Source organism: Triplophysa dalaica, chromosome 19 (genome assembly GCF_015846415.1).
Source record: "Triplophysa dalaica isolate WHDGS20190420 chromosome 19, ASM1584641v1, whole genome shotgun sequence".
NCBI classification, from domain to species: Eukaryota; Metazoa; Chordata; class Actinopteri; order Cypriniformes; family Nemacheilidae; genus Triplophysa; species Triplophysa dalaica.
Window position 1 is genome coordinate 7,054,536 of NC_079560.1, and position 16,904 is coordinate 7,071,439.

At 38.5% G+C, this 16,904-nt stretch overlaps 2 protein-coding genes across 5 annotated transcripts in view; one reads left to right on the top strand and one right to left on the bottom strand.

Moving 5' to 3' along the window:
- LOC130407869 (dynein intermediate chain 2, ciliary-like) overlaps nucleotides 1-16,904 on the bottom strand; it is a 59,593-nt gene that overhangs the window by 41,383 nt on the left and 1,306 nt on the right. The window contains exons 1-20 of one of the 4 annotated variants that reach the window (XR_008904690.1): nucleotides 13,329-13,469; nucleotides 13,122-13,169; nucleotides 12,937-13,029; nucleotides 12,754-12,834; nucleotides 12,546-12,672; nucleotides 12,421-12,470; nucleotides 12,154-12,321; nucleotides 11,999-12,058; nucleotides 11,761-11,889; nucleotides 11,536-11,620; nucleotides 11,326-11,443; nucleotides 11,153-11,196; nucleotides 10,814-11,061; nucleotides 9,948-10,037; nucleotides 9,809-9,857; nucleotides 9,179-9,258; nucleotides 7,644-7,792; nucleotides 7,353-7,410; nucleotides 6,660-6,759; nucleotides 2,768-2,906 (exon numbers count right to left, since the gene is read on the bottom strand). Coding sequence is in view for 3 of the 4 variants with exons in the window: in XM_056731184.1 (XP_056587162.1) it covers nucleotides 2,724-2,906; nucleotides 6,660-6,759; nucleotides 7,644-7,792; nucleotides 9,179-9,258; nucleotides 9,809-9,857; nucleotides 9,948-10,037; nucleotides 10,814-11,061; nucleotides 11,153-11,196; nucleotides 11,326-11,443; nucleotides 11,536-11,620; nucleotides 11,761-11,889; nucleotides 11,999-12,058; nucleotides 12,154-12,321; nucleotides 12,421-12,470; nucleotides 12,546-12,672; nucleotides 12,754-12,834; nucleotides 12,937-13,029; nucleotides 13,122-13,169; nucleotides 13,329-13,370 (1,944 nt within the window). In the remaining variant the exon portion in view is untranslated. Of the gene's footprint in view, nucleotides 1-2,723; nucleotides 2,907-6,659; nucleotides 6,760-7,352; nucleotides 7,411-7,643; nucleotides 7,793-9,178; nucleotides 9,259-9,808; nucleotides 9,858-9,947; nucleotides 10,038-10,813; nucleotides 11,062-11,152; nucleotides 11,197-11,325; nucleotides 11,444-11,535; nucleotides 11,621-11,760; nucleotides 11,890-11,998; nucleotides 12,059-12,153; nucleotides 12,322-12,420; nucleotides 12,471-12,545; nucleotides 12,673-12,753; nucleotides 12,835-12,936; nucleotides 13,030-13,121; nucleotides 13,170-13,328; nucleotides 13,470-16,904 lie in introns of those variants that run through there. The other 3 variants (XM_056731184.1, XM_056731185.1, XM_056731186.1) reach the window with 3 other exon arrangements.
- Nucleotides 13,782-16,824, top strand: stx2a (syntaxin 2a). Its single transcript, XM_056731187.1, has 9 exons — nucleotides 13,782-13,848; nucleotides 14,114-14,176; nucleotides 14,271-14,370; nucleotides 14,512-14,586; nucleotides 14,717-14,790; nucleotides 15,005-15,113; nucleotides 15,252-15,325; nucleotides 15,406-15,543; nucleotides 15,687-16,824. The coding sequence occupies exons 1-9, from the start codon at nucleotides 13,819-13,821 to the stop codon at nucleotides 15,861-15,863; spliced, it is 840 nt and encodes a 279-aa protein (XP_056587165.1). The 5' UTR covers nucleotides 13,782-13,818; the 3' UTR covers nucleotides 15,864-16,824.

The following is a 16,904-nucleotide window of genomic DNA, read 5'->3' on the forward strand; positions in this document are numbered from 1 at the left end:
GCAATTAAAGTTTATTTACTGACCCTGTTATTAAAAACAGGAGAGTTTGCAGAGAAGTTGCTGAGAAAGACTCTTGCTGTAGACAGTAGATTAGAAAATAAATCTAAGTGGAGGCAGCTGAGACTGCAAACTGCGATGTCAGGAACAAATACTGACTTGAGTATTCAAACAATGAATCTTAATATCTAATGTAGATATTTGTGTACAGTTTATTAAGATGCCCCCATTAAGAAAAAGCAACAAGTGGAGATCTCTTGAACTTCTCGATTGTTTTCCTAAAAACAGTAAGAATAAATGAAGCTCATTAAAGACAGATTTCTCAAGATTTTCCAAGCCATGACTTCAAAGTCTTTCAGCTTGAACAATTTTCATCAGGTTATCTGAACTCCACATACAATCGTTAAGCAATTATAAAGAGATTTTATTTCAGGAAAACTACTGGAGACAAGGCTGATACTGTAAAAAAAATTAAACTGAGATATATACCCCGAGTCTCACGCAGTATGAGACGCCAACTTCCAAGCAGAAACATTTTCCTATGGGCTTTGATTGATGAATCACAGCCAAGTCACTGAGATGCAGTATGTTCTATAAGACAGCATTCTGGGGGGTCGTGGGAGGTGGGATGTGTGAAGGGCTTAAACTCAATTGGTGGAGTAACCTGAACATCTAACCCATTCTATTGAGTTTGTACCCTGTGGTTTTTATTCACCATCACAGACGCTGCCCCACGGGTCTCGCTGACATTAGCTTTCTTAAGAGCACACATTTAGACGGGTAAGTGTGCCTACATGTCTGGCCTCGACTAGCATTGACCCAAACCTATCTTAACACAGCTGGAAACCTGAAAGGTCAAGCGCTTAATCTAATGTATCGATGTCATCACAGTTTTCACAAAGGTCTGTAATTATAAAAGTAAAGAGGATGTTGTGTTTCTTTATTTGTGCAGAGATGTCTTTGTGTAAGTGTGTCTATAAAACACTTTCTTTTAGAATACTTTTAACCAACCGGTGGCTTACTTCTTGTTGTCTAAAGGAGCATCTCAACATCAAACACACTCCACTGAATCAGCCTCTTGAAACACATAAAAGAGTCTCAGTTTTAAATTCATCACTCCACCCGTATACAACCAGACAGTCACATAGAGAGGACGCTCTTGTTTAGCTTCTGAAAAGCTGGAGTTTAATGACCAGAGGTGAAAGACACAAATAAACGTGTGTCGTATTGACGGCCTCCATTAGTCTTATTAAAACACACACAACACTCCAGCGGTCTCTCTCTAGCTAACCATGGCTCAATAATACAGCTTCTTTCTAATCAAACGCATTAGCGGACACGGAAATCTCAACCTGTGACACTGTATATCATTAGAATGAACTGCTTGAGTCAATCAAACATAAGGACCATCACCGACGGAACACATCCGCACAATGCTGCTATCGACTGAGATCTCCGCACAACAAATGAAACATTTCACAAGCTGTGCCGTGACAGACAGCAGCTTGTCTGAGAGGACGGATTTTAATTACGTGCTGGCACTGTTATTTAGTTTCCTCACTGTATGATAAGGACATAGCATCAATGAGGGTTCATCTCACAAGACAGATGGAAAACTAGTATTGTTATGAATAACACAAGAGACAGTATTCGAATGCGGAGTTCTTTTACACAGGGGTGCCATTAACAGGATTAAAAAAGAAACCCGATCCATCATATTGTACTAATGTATGACAGATATGGAGATGAATAGATGTTAAAAGGAGCTAACAGATGCAATAAGAAAGGAAAATGTTGATTGGGACATGTGCAGAGATGTACATTTGTCAAGATTTTGGATGGTTAGTTCACCCAAAAATGAAAGTTCTTTCATCACTTACTTCATGTCATTCAAACCTGTATGACTATTTTTCTTCTGCAGAACACAAAAGATGTTTTGAAGAACATTGGTAACCAAACAACTTCCATTCTATGGACACAAAACCGCAGAGACATTTCTCAAAATATCTTCTTTTGTGTTCTACAGAAGTAAGAATCATCTACAGGTTTTGAAGGACATGAAGGTGAATAAATGATGACAGAATTTTAATTTTTGGGTGAACTCTCTCTTTTAAAGCATTGTTTTTATTGATCGAATCTACGGCTAAGGTGATTGGCTCAGACGGAAACCGAAGTGAGCGGCTTGAGTATAAATGGCACGTACCTCTGAAGGTCATGGGGCATGCAAACAACTGTCACTGAGATGAAAGGAAATAGATATCTTTCCGCAGGATTCACCTTGCTCTGAACAAAACATCACATATCCTCTATCATGTAATTTATTCTCGCCATCATTTCCATCAGGCTCTTTCTACTTGATTGATGTCTGGACTCACTACAGGTTAATGCAATGCAAACAAATGATATTTAAATGTACATTATGAGAAGCGGTTCAAGGCGCTATGTTAATGTATTACCGGAACATTCTAATCCCCTTCCACTTAGCCAAAGTGAACCGCTCAACGACGCTCTAATAAATTATGATTTTTCATTCTAACGCAGCGGGTTCTGCTCGTGCCATAAATTCACGTCTGATTGCAAAGATGCAGATACAGCGTTCCATAACATGAAACATGTGGCACGGCCGTGATTGAAACGGCACCGATCGAACGAGGCTCAGCTGCAGGGCAACCGTTCGATTTCACATGATCTTAAGAGGCCTGCACATAACACGAGTGCATGTTTACCTTAGGCTTCTTGCGGAGGTTGGGAGAGAGCTTCAGGCTGGTGACATAGCCACGGTCGTCGCCCACGATGAGGATTGGGTGGACGGGGTTGAACTCGATGTGTAATAGCTTGGTCTTCTTAGCTACCACTGCTTGCTGGCAGAGAGCCTCAAATTTGTTGATGCTGAGGTCAAACACGTGAATCTGAAGGAAGGAAAAACAGAAAGTGTGACTGTCATTTATGCTGCGTTATCATGTTTTTAGTGAGAAGGAGGCATTAGCACCTCTGTAATGTATTCCTTTTGCTTTGGCTGCAAAAATATGTCAGCAAGCGTATGATGCGTCTGGGTTTGCATCTTTGGTGTAATATATTCATGTGTATGAGCGTATGTGTTTGTGGAGGTGTTAAAAGAATTCAGAGCATCTGCTGTGGAGGACTATTGTCTGTGTACTGTTGGGATGCGTATGTGTTTTATGTGTATTCAAGTGTGTTGGTGTATGCCTCATTTCTTGCTATCTATGTCTAATAATCCAAGTTTCTTAAAGAGATGCTCAAAGATCAACCAAAAATTCTCTTATCATGTATTCGCCCTCATGTTGTCTGTATATACCTCGTTCTTCTATGGAATACAAATATATAAAATATTTTGAGAAATGTCTCTGGGGTTTTGTCTCCATACATTGGAAGTCAATGGGAGTCAGTGTTTTTTGGTTACCAGCATTCTTCAAAATATCTTCTTTTGTGGTCTGGAGGAAAGAAATTCATACACTTTGGAATGACACGAGGGAGAGTAAATTATGGAAGATTTTCATTTTTGGGTGAACTATCCCTTTAAGAGGCATGTAGGCAGTTGACAGAGTAAGTGTTTGGATGACTCTGTTTCATGCCTTGCTACATTCAGCAGGAAAATCAAAATTATATAGAAGGGAGTGAGCGAGAGATGGGCGATTATAATTTCCATCATCCTCAATGTCATTGATGCATCACGCTGCCCACCTAAGCGTGGTCACTGCTGTGGCAGATGAATGAGAGACAAGGAGAGGCAACTGGATGAAGGCTTGGATACTCATTAGTAAATATTTGTCAGGCACCACGGCTCATAATTAGTCAGCGGGTGTGATTGTATCTTAACAGACCGATGATATTCCGAGCGGCTGACGCAGCGATGCGGAGGACACGTACCTCGACTAATGATGCCATCTGTAACTACAGGAGTAACACTACATATAACACAACATTTCTGTAGCAGAGGGTTCGAAGGAAGCGAGTCCTTCTGAAGATGAGTAAATGAGCAGTTTGGTCAGTTTATTTTCGTAGGTTTGTAGGGTCGCGAGAAATGCATTTCTTTTCTGACAATAACAAATAGTGGAGGCAGCAGGCTAGCAGCAAAAGCAAAGAACTTGAACGATTCCAATGCCAGTTTAATACTGCCATACATCAGACTGTAGTGCACACTATATGTACATTACTTATACAGCCAAAAGAGAACCACCCCAATTAGATAGGGTTAAATTTAAGGTCTACGTCAGAGAATATGTTTTTCATATACAATGTAGTATAGTCATTTTAATTTGGGTCTGTAATGTGTCATGATCATGCCTAACCTTGTAATGCTTTTCTAGTCTTGTGGCAGGGTCATGACAGCCCCACGTGTTTTGTGTTAGACACATGGCATTGTTTGTTTTGGCGTGCCTGTCTCGTCTCCTGACCCCTCCCCCTGATTCCCTACACCTGCCCATTTATTATCCCTAGTTAGTTTTCCTATTTAATCCCCTTGTGTTTGCAGTCCTGTGCTCGTTCGTTTTGTATTATTCATGGCATGAAAGAAGACATTGTGTCTATCTTGCTCCTCAGTCAAAAGTCTAGTCTAGTCTAGGTCAAGTGTTGTCTTAGTCTAGTTTATTTAGTTTAGTGTTCCTGTTTAGTCTGTATTATATAGTCTGCACATACTTAGAAACAGATGTGTAGTAATGCAATGTAAATCGCTTTGGATAAAAGCGTCTGCCAAATGCATAAAGGAAAAAGTAAATGTAATTATTGTAATCCCCTGTTTTTGTTGTTTTAACCACTAGTGGGGTTTGATTTGTGTTTTTGTGTTAATTAAAATCTTTGTTTACACCACAGCTGCCTGCGCTTGGGTTCTGCCTTCTCCAATCCTGACAGTTTTCTAACAAATAATTGTATATTTGGACAGGTTTCACAGAATTGGCAAGTTACAAAATTAAATGCAAAGCGAGTTGTACTTAAAGGATAGTTTACTCAAATATGTAAATTGTCTAGAAGTGTAGAAGCCTCCGTTATACTCCGTGGAATCATTTTAATTTTTGAGTGAACTATTCCTTTAAGTTACAAAGCAGTGAAGAAACATCTCTATGCATTAGGTGTTCCAATATGTTTGTTTGAGGTAAAGACTGATTTTCATTATTCGCTAAATATTCTTGTCTAATGTATACACAAAATGTTAACATTTGATTTTAAACTGATCAGACAAGTAAAAGGTAATGGGTTAAGTGGTGTTTTGAAAGACACTACATTCTCAGCTTGTCCACCAATTGCTGAAATTGTACCAAAGGTTTAACACCTAATCAGAATTGAGGTTGTTTGTGTCTGTCGGGGAACCGAGTGAGGCCTTTATTGGATCACACTGTAATATAGGCTTCCTGTAGAGAGCAGGTGTAATTTATCCCGTCGGAGCCGCGTGTTAGTAAATAACACCACAGCACAGCACTCTGACCTGATCGAGCATGAGAGACTGACAGGTGACGCCTGAAGCGTCTTAGACAGGTGTTTGTCACCAGCTGTGTGATGAAATTGGTAACGATGGGACACAGAATGGATGTTGAGGCTTATGGCTCACACAAGTGTGTCTGTAGTTTACAGGTGCTGAATGCACTGCTGGACTGAGATCTCCCAGTCTGGCCGCGAGTGTGTTTCATTAACAGTCATTATAACACTCATAAAGGGGAGTGTGTGTGTGTGTGTGCGTGTGTGTGTGTGTGTGTGTATCTTTGAATATACCTGTGAGATTTTCAAACAAGAAAATAAAGACATTTCATTTAATGTATTCATTTTCAACCAATTTTTAACAACTAAAACTGAACTGAAAAAGAATTTTCATTCTTCAGATTCAGATTAGCTTCCTAAACTACTACTCTTACTATTTTAGTATTATTTTTGTATTTTACTGTACAAAACATGTATGATGTTTTGTACAGTAAATGTTTATCCTAAAAAAATCCTAACCATGGCTTTTATTAAAGTAATAGTCTTGGTGGATTGACTACTATTTGTATAAACATAGTTTCACAACAAAAATCATAGTTAAGATATGTTACTGTGATAAGAGTGCTGCTTTGGTCAAATTGTGCAGTATACAACAGAGCAAACAGTTAAGTACTGTATCCCACATTGCAATGAACGTGCTTTACTTGACCTTTTATTTCAAGCGTGTCAAATTAACCCAGGGATAATTACAGAGACGATTTTCAACATCTGACTCATTATTTCATCGTACTAGCACAGGCAGTAGGCAGTACGAAATATTCAGTAGTAAGATATTATCTCATCCCAAACATTCCCGTTTCCTCTCCACCACCAACATCAGTGTGTGGTGAGCATTCTGGTCCACTAGGCTGAAGTCACATCATCCAGATGGATGGTGATAGTCTCGATTTATATTTTTTATCCCTTGTCACCTTGTCTTTGTAAAGCACTTCCCATGGAAGTATCCAGAACAGTCCTATATACCTTACATATACATTATAATAATAATCTATAATTCAAGACCCCATAAAAATGTTTGCCTTTAAGTCCCTTTGTCTCAGGGTTGTATCCACATTTCAAAGTTATAGTATTTTTCTTTTGGAAGAATCATCTTGTGCAACAATGGTTGCTTTCTTTAACAATGTAACTGACTAGCAAGTTGCAAACCATGTGTGTTTTTGAACCTCTTGTACCTTTCCATCATTAGTGACAGCAGCAAAGACAGTGGAGGAATATGGACCCCAGACCACGTCTCCCACTGCAGCGTTCAGGTCAAAGGTAAACATGGGTGTCCTGAGAAAAAAAAGTTTCATGTATTGAGGATTTCTTCATCTAAACTAATAATCAGCCAAATCTAAACTTCAATTAAAAATTTAACACCGTTCTGAATGTGTTTAAAGTAGGCATGCAGAGAGAGCCTTTGTTCAAAATTCAGCCAATAGGTGGGCAGTGTTATCTGGATTGTAAAATAGAGGCTTGTCTGTGGCCTGCCTTAAAGAACATTATTACGACTTCCCTAGAGAAGAGAGAAGGACAGATGAGGTCTGGAATCAATAGTACAATGAAAGAAGACTGCTTCTCACTCTGAGGTGACATATGAATGAATATCTCCCATGTTCTTCATTTGTGCACCAGAACAGACAATACTTTATCTCTCACATTCCTTATCTGTATAGGTATATCATTGCCTGTCTCTGTGCTGATAGCTTTCTGCCGTGCTACCTCTTACACTAAATTTCAAATAATGGCACATATACATGAAACTCAAATGTGATCAGCTGCACAAGACGATCTAATGAAAACGAAGTTGATTGTAAACCTTGTAAATCTATCAGATCCAATACAAAAAGGCATTTGGACAGAAATTGTGTGGCAGTCTGGCAGACCTGTTGAATATGTTCTGTAGAACATGAGCCCTCTGCTGGCAGTTCTGGGATGCCGCATCTAAAAACACCATTTAATACAAACTAATACATACCACAAAACAAGCAGTTAGGATGACAGGCTAATTGTCATTATTATTACTCAATGGTGTCTTTGGCAGAATAGAGAAGGCCTAATAGAACTGTCAAATGGAAGAGTCTTTTGTGTGGAATGAGATTAGCTGGAAAGGCCGCTAACTGCAGTCAATTGAGAATTTACTGTAGATGTAGTGCTGTAGGGAATATAGCCCGTACGTGATTGTTTGATCCCAGATTTTGACTTTCCAGTCTGAGCTGCAGGAGATAAACACATTGGGATGGTGGTGGTTCCACCTCACAGCATCAACCGCCATGTTGTGGGCATCGTATGTCTCCAGGAACTGGCTAGAATACGATTTGGAGCACTGTAAAACACACACACACACACACACACACACACACACACACACACACACACACAGTATTGGTGATACTCTGATTTATATGAAGAATGAACCTGAATTATCAATCATTGGTTATCAAGAGCACACTAAAAAAATGGAGTTGCATTCTTAGCAAAAAAATTTTTTTCAAGACTACCATATTTCAAAGAAATGTCTCGTGTTGTTTGTCTAGTTTAGCTCAAGAAAAGCGCTTGATGCATTGCATTCATTTTTCCCCAGGCGGTATGGCACCGCATCCAAAAACATAAGGGCTTTGTGCTTAATCTGGGGTATAAATCTGAAGAACGTTGAGATTGGCTGTCAATCTTTAGGGAGACAGAGGGAAGTTTTTCCTCAGCAATGTGTCTCAGGCAATTCTGAGATTTAATGAGTCTCAAGCACAGCTGCACAACATCTTTGCCAATCTTCTCAAGAAGACAAGTGAAAGCTCCTTAAACTACCAATTTTATTGCATTTTTTGCCTTGTGGGAGCTTGTGAGAAAATCCCATGCACTTTCTGATAGCAATTACAAAACTGCCTCCACCGTCAGTAATTTACTTTCCATTAGTTTGAGTTCTGTTGGTATTGGTGTAAATTGGTGAGGGTGATGTGAATGTGTGATACTAGGAAACAGTGATGAGCCTGCATATAGAAAAGCAAGTCTGTGAATGTTAAACCAAGAAGATAAACTCTAAATCCCCTGCATGTTTAAAAGCTTGCATTAGCGTGGCACGTACAAGCCTGGTTCAATAATTCAGGCACATTGCAAACCCTCGCTTGGTGTTTTAGATGACAGGAATTTACAGCATTGTGTTTCTGTTTTTGGAAAATAAAAGTCATTATGGGGAAAAATGTAAAACACAAAAAGTAGGACATGTGTTTGCATGTGATTTCAGCAATTTAGAACAAAACAAATCATACGGAGCAACATGCAGCATACAGATAAGAAACAAAACTATGTCTGGTGTGCCAAAAAGAATAGTTTGAAGGTTGGTCTACACCTGACTTGATAGAAAAAAAGTACAAGAAGAGAGAGGTCGACAGACTGTTATTAGCCAAATCCGCCCCGTACTGCTGAGATAGCAGTGCGGAGTCGGGGAACTAATAAGAACACTTCCTCGCCGCTTGATGAAAGGGGTATTATATAAACAGTGACTGCCCAGCAGGAGACAACAACCACCACAAACACAACAAGCCAACGCTCCCAAATTCAAAGACACAAGGATAATGAGACATATCTTTAGAGAGCAGAATGTGGGATGATACAAAACGTATCATTTCAAATAAATCAAATATGAATTAAGGTATACGGCATTTATAAACATTACAAATCAAAGTGTGTGATTGATAATTAGTGGATAACTGACCTTGTGAATCTTTCCATCCAGAGTGCCAACAAGAAAAAGGTAGTCGATCTGTTTATGGAAGTCAAAAGCAGTTCCACAAGCTAGACACAAGAGAAAATGTCTTTAGCGATTTAGAGTACTATGATACATAGGTAGTTCTGCTTTTGGATGCTGATTGGTCGATAAAGATTTAAACTTGGTTTGTGATTATGTTTAAAGTTTGAGGCTTTAAAGTGATAGTTCACCCAAAAATGAAATTCTGTCATCATTCACTCACCCTCTTTCTTCCGCAGAACACCAAAGAAGATATTTGACAAATAAGAATGTTGTTAACTGGCACTCATTCAATTGCATTGGTTTTGTGTCCATACAATAGAAGTGAATGGGTGCCGACGCTGTTTGGTTTCAAACTTTCTTCAAAATTTCTTTTGTGAGATATGACGTGAGGGTGAATAAAGGATGAAAGAATTTTCAACTTTGGGTCAACTTACCCTTTAAGCATCTAGCATCTATTATACAAATGTCGTATCTTATGTTATAACAGATAGATAAGATTTTAGATAAGATTTTAAATAGATGAGATTATAAGGATGTTTCTGTAATACAGTCATTGACTCCTGTATTCCTGTGTGGTGTACCATAGATTCATACCTGTGCTGTCCAGAGACAAGTTGATGATATCTGTGAAGACTAGCTCATTCTAAAATCAAAATGATAGGCATTCATTAACCAAACTAAAAAACATGAACAGTAATGACATAGTCAATGCTTACAACTATCCCTTTCATACCTTCACAAGAGTCCAAGACACCACCCGTCCATCAGATGACACTGAGAAGAAGTTGTGATTACTGTCCAGATCATCTTTCTGCCACTTCACCTGTCAAAATGAATTTCAGAATGTCTGATAAGCCGACAGTCACAAAAGCCTTTACACAAGCACAATGTAAAGAATGGAAGACTAGTGTGACTAGTAATGCTGTGCCGTATACAATGTATACTTACTATTATTATTTTTAGCATATTTTCATACAGATTTGTGTACAATTGTCTTATGTTAAAAATATTTTTTAAATTCACATGCCACGCCCATGATTTTATTCTAATTCGAAATTCCATTTTACTCAGAAATGCTTTAGAATACGAAAGTAAGCACGTTCTCAATTTATGGTTCACTGGTTCTTTAACAACTGCCGTGGATATTGTGGATAAAGCACTATTGTTGCTATGATGAAAGCAATGTAATTCAAAAAGAAAAGTACTCTCCTTGAAAATGTACAGCATTATTTTCATTATATATCTCATATCATTGATCCATTATACATACACGTTCATGTGTACAGCTGCATGTTTAATTCGTGTATTCAACGTCTTATGTGTATATATTTTGTATATATTGTCCACATGTGTATAATGTATATTGTCGTTTTTGTACAGTCTGTCTATTGATACTTTGCATTGTTCGCCTGCACTACACTAGCACTTAAGTTTGTATAGTCATGTAGTTGTTTGTCATACAGTTATCTGTCCAACTGCATTCTACTTTGTATTGAGTATGCACCCAAGACTATCACACACCACAAGAGGTGATGTGACAGTAAAAGTGATTTGATAATTGTTTTAACTAATACTGTGGTGTCATGACCTCATCCATACCTGCCACACAGGGTCTGTGTGCTTGCCTGTTTTGGCTGTGCTCATGTAAGCTGGCTGATCGCTGTGTTCCTTGAGGTTGTACACTGCAACACAACCATCATAAAACCCCACAGCCACCAGGTAGGAAAGATTTTCGTGGATGTCTACACACATGACGCTGGAGAGTGTGGTGAAGATGAATTCTGGGTATGTGGGGTTTTTGAGGGAGTTGAAGAGGAGCATTCCATGGCCCTGTTTGGTGAAATCATCTAAAGGGAGAGACGAAAGACATTTTAATTCATCAGTTTGTCTACAACTGATCTCTTGTACAAGCTTTTCCTTCAGATGAAGTAAACCTACATGATCCAAGGCCAACTGCAAAAAAATCCTTGTGCTTTTGATTCCTAAAAATAAACATGCAGGTGTTATGCACATGAGCACATTAGAGTTTTTGTAATGCAGTGATGAATGCAAACTAAATTGAACTTAAACTTTTTGGTATTTTGTTAGTTTTAGCACAGTGTGAAACTCACCAGCAGAGGGAAGTCACAGACAGACGTTTGGCTCTATCATACTGAAATTTCCACAGAGGGAGAAGAGTGCCCTCCTGCTCTCGAAACTCATCGGATGCGTCTTCAAAGTACCTGAAATCTGAAGTTAGGATAAAAGACATTCATATCCTAAACATTTCTGTCACTATTTAACATAAACTGTGTAGTGTATGTATTTGTAATAATATTTACCCTGTGCAACATCATCAAATGTGTTCTGGTTTACCATATGCTCAATGATCTTGGACACCTTAGCTATTTTGGTTATGTCATCACTCTATAACCAGAAAAAGAGACCTTTAGTACATTCTTTGTGCAACGTGTTTGCACAAACAAACACGTTTTAAATCTTTTGATTTGGATGAATCAATTGGTTTAAATTTGATTTGCTTTTTGGGGTGCAAATAATACTCATACCTGAGTTTCTACAGTGATCATCTTCTTCTTGATTTTATCCTCTTCTTTCTTTGAAGGCTGAGATTTTTGCTTCTCTTTATTTTTCTCCTGCCTTTGAAGTTCCTCTACATAAAAGTCATATATTTCCCACTGCAGAAAGAGGGGGGGGGGGGGAAATGTAGGTACATGTGTTATTCACTGTAATGCAGAAACAGTGCAGTTTTAATTTCCCCTGCAAAGAGGAAACCTCCTTTGTCACCTGATTGGCTGTTGCTGAGAAGTGTGCACGAGGAGGAGGTTTCGTTTGACAACTTCTTTCCTGCATAGCAATAATAAAAAAACTTTTTTTGTCTGTTCTTAAATATCAAATGTCAATATAAAAAGTCAGTAGGTTCTGATGTGTCTGGCTCTTACTCTTGGAGGGTTGTTTAGAGTCTGAGAGGCTCTCTCGCTGAAGTTAAACTGGTTGGTGAGTTTCTGTTCTTTCTTGCCAGCTCTGATATCCACACTGTCTGGCCTCTCCTCGCCACCATTATCCTCCCCTTCAGCCGTATCCTCTCCTCCCTCCAACTGCCCTGGTACCTGAAATGGTACAGCAGGCTATTTCTCTAACATTCAGATATATAGAATATATTTTGGTGTTATTGTTACCAAAATTTTTACTGAATATTTTCCCCTTACTGGTGTTTCAGGTTGTTCCTCTTCAGCAACCACATCCTCTACTATCATATCTGAAATATTTGATTTCACAGTTTGTAGTTTGTAGTTTCCTAAAATTTTTGATTTGTTCTTTTTTTTCAACCTACCCTCTGTGACGCCTTGTTTAGCCACCTGTCTTCGAGCCTCATGAGAATCCTTATGCACAAGGTTCCCCTCCAATACAAAGTGAACAGCCATCTGATCCACACTGCTGATGGGCTTGTAACAGCTTTCCTGAACAAAAAAAAGTTGGTAATTTTAGGCTATTGTCATGGTTAATGTAGCTTTAAAGTCACCTTTATACTGGCCCATTACTTTGAAGTTGTATCTGACGATATTCTGTGGAGCATGTGGATTGTTTGCTGTTAGTATTCGTGTAAATTCTTCTTTCAGGTCCTTTTGAACACAAGTAAGAGAAATGTGTACATATCAATTAATGAAATAATTCTTAATGTGACATTAATATTGGAGCACCTTAGGTTCTCCTGGTTTACTTACTGCCTCGGTTAAGTCCAGCTGGTCTGGGGGCTTTACAAGAGTCTTTCCCTGCATCCATTCTTCTTCACCTGTATCGATCCTATCATCATCATCCTGAAGGACAAAAATGTATTTACAAATTCAAGCTCTTTATTGATTATATGTGACCATGCTTAACATTCTGTTAAGTTACTTGAAAGTTATACCTTCTTTCTCCCGATCACTTTCACGCCCTTTGCCACAGGTGCCTTTGACTGAGCACAAGTATTAAATTCGTGCATTTGAAGAAAAAAATGTAAGACAATGGGTTCTGATCATTTTCCAACAATGCAGTGTATTTAAAGTAAATTAGCTGACAAAATTATCGCTCCGTTAGTTTGTTAAAGGATATGTCTATTAGCTTTAAAACCCACCTGTGTAGTTTTCACTGTCGCATTTTTCTGAGGCACGGGCATGTTTTAACTTCAAATATGGATTACTGTCAGTTTTGCAATCGACGAGTGATTTAATTTACAGCCTGAATAAGTGTGCACTAAAAACAATAAAACAACAGCATGCTAGTCTTCTTCAAACCGTTAGCGGCAGCTCTTGCCTGTGTATACAAGTTGCCTGGCAACGCCATCGCCTGACTCGAGTCTGTAATGAGCATGCGCAGTGCGAGGTGTTCTACCTGTTGATTCACGTCACGCGAGGCTTTGCTTAATTTGCTTCTTTGTTAAGAAAGTAAACCTTAACTTGCACACGATTTTGCCTTTATTTACTGCAGTTTAAAGACCTCTATAGTTTGATACTTATTATACACGTTTAACAAAAATAATAAAATAAGACTGCTTGCGGAAGTAAATAAGGCGGGGCTTTGAGTCAACCGTCATTCTGTATGAGTTATTGTTCTCTTCAGTCGAAATGAAGGACCGCCTGGCAGATTTGACAACCGTAAGTCCAACAAACATTACTTACTTTGTTTTTGAGATTTTAACTCATTGTACTGTACGACACGTGTATTTAGTTTCACTATCGCAAAATTGCATTAAAGCACATGTTCCTCCCGTAATGGGATTGTTATTGTCTTTTATTGAAAACACATGTAAGTAGTGTGCGTGTTAAACATATGCTTGGTGGTTTGTACCATAGATAACGTTATTTGGTTTGTACGATCAGTTTTGGCTTAATGTTATGTCTTGGCTGTAATTCTGACCAGTCCCGCAGTGGCCATACAGCTCCAGTGGAGACCAATGCTCTCCTAGAGGAATTCCTTCGTAAGGTTAGTGCTGTTAAGTTAGTATATACTCGTTTATTTTCTGTCCGTATGTGAAATGTTTGGTCTTTGCGAACGTGGTGATTATGCCTTGATACAGGTAGACGATGTTCAGAAACTTATGAATAGGATATCCCACTCTGTGGAAGAGGTGAGGTCAAGGCATCACACCATTTTGACAGAAATCAACCCACCAACGTGTGAGTACTCTCAAACAACACATTGCACGGGTTTTTGGGTCAACTGTGCCTTTAGGGATCTCTGTGTCTAGAAGGTATATAGCACTTATTCAGAGTGACTGGTCACTTTATTATTGTTCTTTTACACATTTCTACTAACAGATGTGAGAGAGGAACTCGAGCAGTTGAACAATGATATCAAGACGACAGCTGATGACATGCAGGCAAAACTGAAAGGTGTTTAACCTGATTTTATTTATACAAACTATTTGGATTTATTTAATTTTGGGGGTAGGAAGACACAATGTTTTTAAGTGATGTTTTGACTGGCAAATACTGCTCATATCACATTGCTTTTATTGGATAGATTTGGACGGGAGTTTTGCAGAGTGTGAGAATGCAAATAGCGGCTCTATCTACTTCCGCATCCAGACTACCCAGGTGAGATATTGAACATAATCATAAATTACTGATTCTCAATATTTTGTTCCTCTTGTACATAATCATAAATTACTGATTCTCAATATTTTGTTCCTCTATTTCATGTAGTAATTTATGGTCCTTATAACACCAAATCCAAAGCTTTTAATACATATTTATTGTGTTTTATTGTTTTCTTTCTCTCGTTTTCTTCTTTCATGTTGTTAATCCACAGCACACAGCTCTTTCGCTGAGGTTTTCAGAAATAATGATGGCATACAACCAAGAACTTTTATCTTTCCGAAAAAACAGCAAAGAAAGGATCCAAAGACAGCTGGAGATCAGTCAGTTAACTAACATACTTAACATCACACCTGGTTTAAATATTTGCTTACAACTGCCTGTTGTCATTTGTATACATCCCAATTATGATCACCAAAAGCCTCTATAGGGTATCAAAAGCGTTATTCTACTTTATACAGGAGGGAAAGCCATCACTGAAGAAGAGACGGAGGTTTTGCTGCAGAATAACAACACTTCTGTCTTTACTTTAGATGTAAGTATTAGAATGCATGTCACAACTGTTCTGGTTCATTTCAGCTTTGTCTAAAGTGCTGATATACACTCTGTGTTTAGAGTGTCCCAGGCTCCAACATCACAGGACAAACGCTGAATGAGATCGAGTCACGACATAAGGACATTCTCTGTCTGGAAGCCAGCATTCGAGAGCTGAATAACATGTTTATTGATATTGCCATGCTAGTGAGCAGACAGGTAAGCTAAATGGTGTCACTGAATGGATTTAAAAAATAGTTGGTCACATTAACTATACTACTAACTGATATCAACTTAATGTACAAATCACTGCTTCTGGTCTGGCAACATTATTTCATGGCGAATTCTTGTCTGTTTTACAGGGTGAAATGGCAAACAACATTGAGAAGACTGTAATGAAAGCTGGGAACTATGTGGAACACGGGAAAGAAAATGTTAAAGAAGCTGGGCTTTACAAAAACTCTTGGCGGATAAGACTGCCCCTTTTACGCAGGTCATTCAAAAGCAAAGCTAAAGCAGTGACCACTGATGGCTCCTGAGCACTTTATCCAGTGTCATTAAAGGTTTCAGACCATGTGCTACTTTTGGCTGGACCTGATTTTGCCAAGTGGTTGATGTCCTCAGGACAACATATTTTGTCGACCTAAGGACAACATTTTTATAAATAAATAAACCCTAAACCCACACCAAACTCCAACCCTAACCATAAATTACGCCTAATATCAGAGGGAAATAATAAGTGAAAAACAATGGTCCAGAAGCATGTAATCCTGGTTGGAGGATTAAATCAAATAAACTGTAAACTTATTTCTGAAATCTGATTGGTTGATTTAAATGTTGTCCCAGGGTCAACATGATGTTGTCCTAAGAAAATCAACCACTTGGCAAAAACTGGAGAGCCTACTTTTGATAGTGATATTTGTTCTGTCCAAATAACAAATTCTTTTTGATTTCTCTCTGAAAAGCAGCACTACTTTCCCTTTCATATAGCTTTATTCCCGCCAGGATAATTTTTTATCTATTTATCGAACTTTAACCTTTGTCTGCTTGCAAATATTCTTGGTGGCTTCCCCTCAATGTAGTTAATGATTACTCATGCTCTCAAGTAATCCATCCATCCATTTTCTACCGCTTTATCCAAACTACCTCGGGTCACGGGGAGCCTGTGCCTATCTCAGGAGTCATCGGGCATCAAGGCAGGATACACCCTGGATGGAGTGCCAACCCATCGCAGGGCGCTCTCAAGTAATAGATTCTTAAAAAATTGACAGCACTGACTTCTGTGTAAAAGCCAAAAATGTTGTTTCTTGTGTTTGCTTATTTTTTTTCCCCAATAATGTCATGCAGCTGTTTATAAACTGGTGTCCACTGGTTTCATGGTACTCTTAAATACTCAGTATGAGTTGATTTTTATTTATTTATACTTTCTGAAGGCCTTGACCACATGTATAAGATTTTATTGTTTGTTAATGGTGTAATAAAATTACATTTGTGTTCAAATTTGTCTAAATTCAGCTTTCTCCTCCTACACCCAAGCATATATTCCCTTAAAAGGATAGTTTACTCAAAAATTAAAGTTC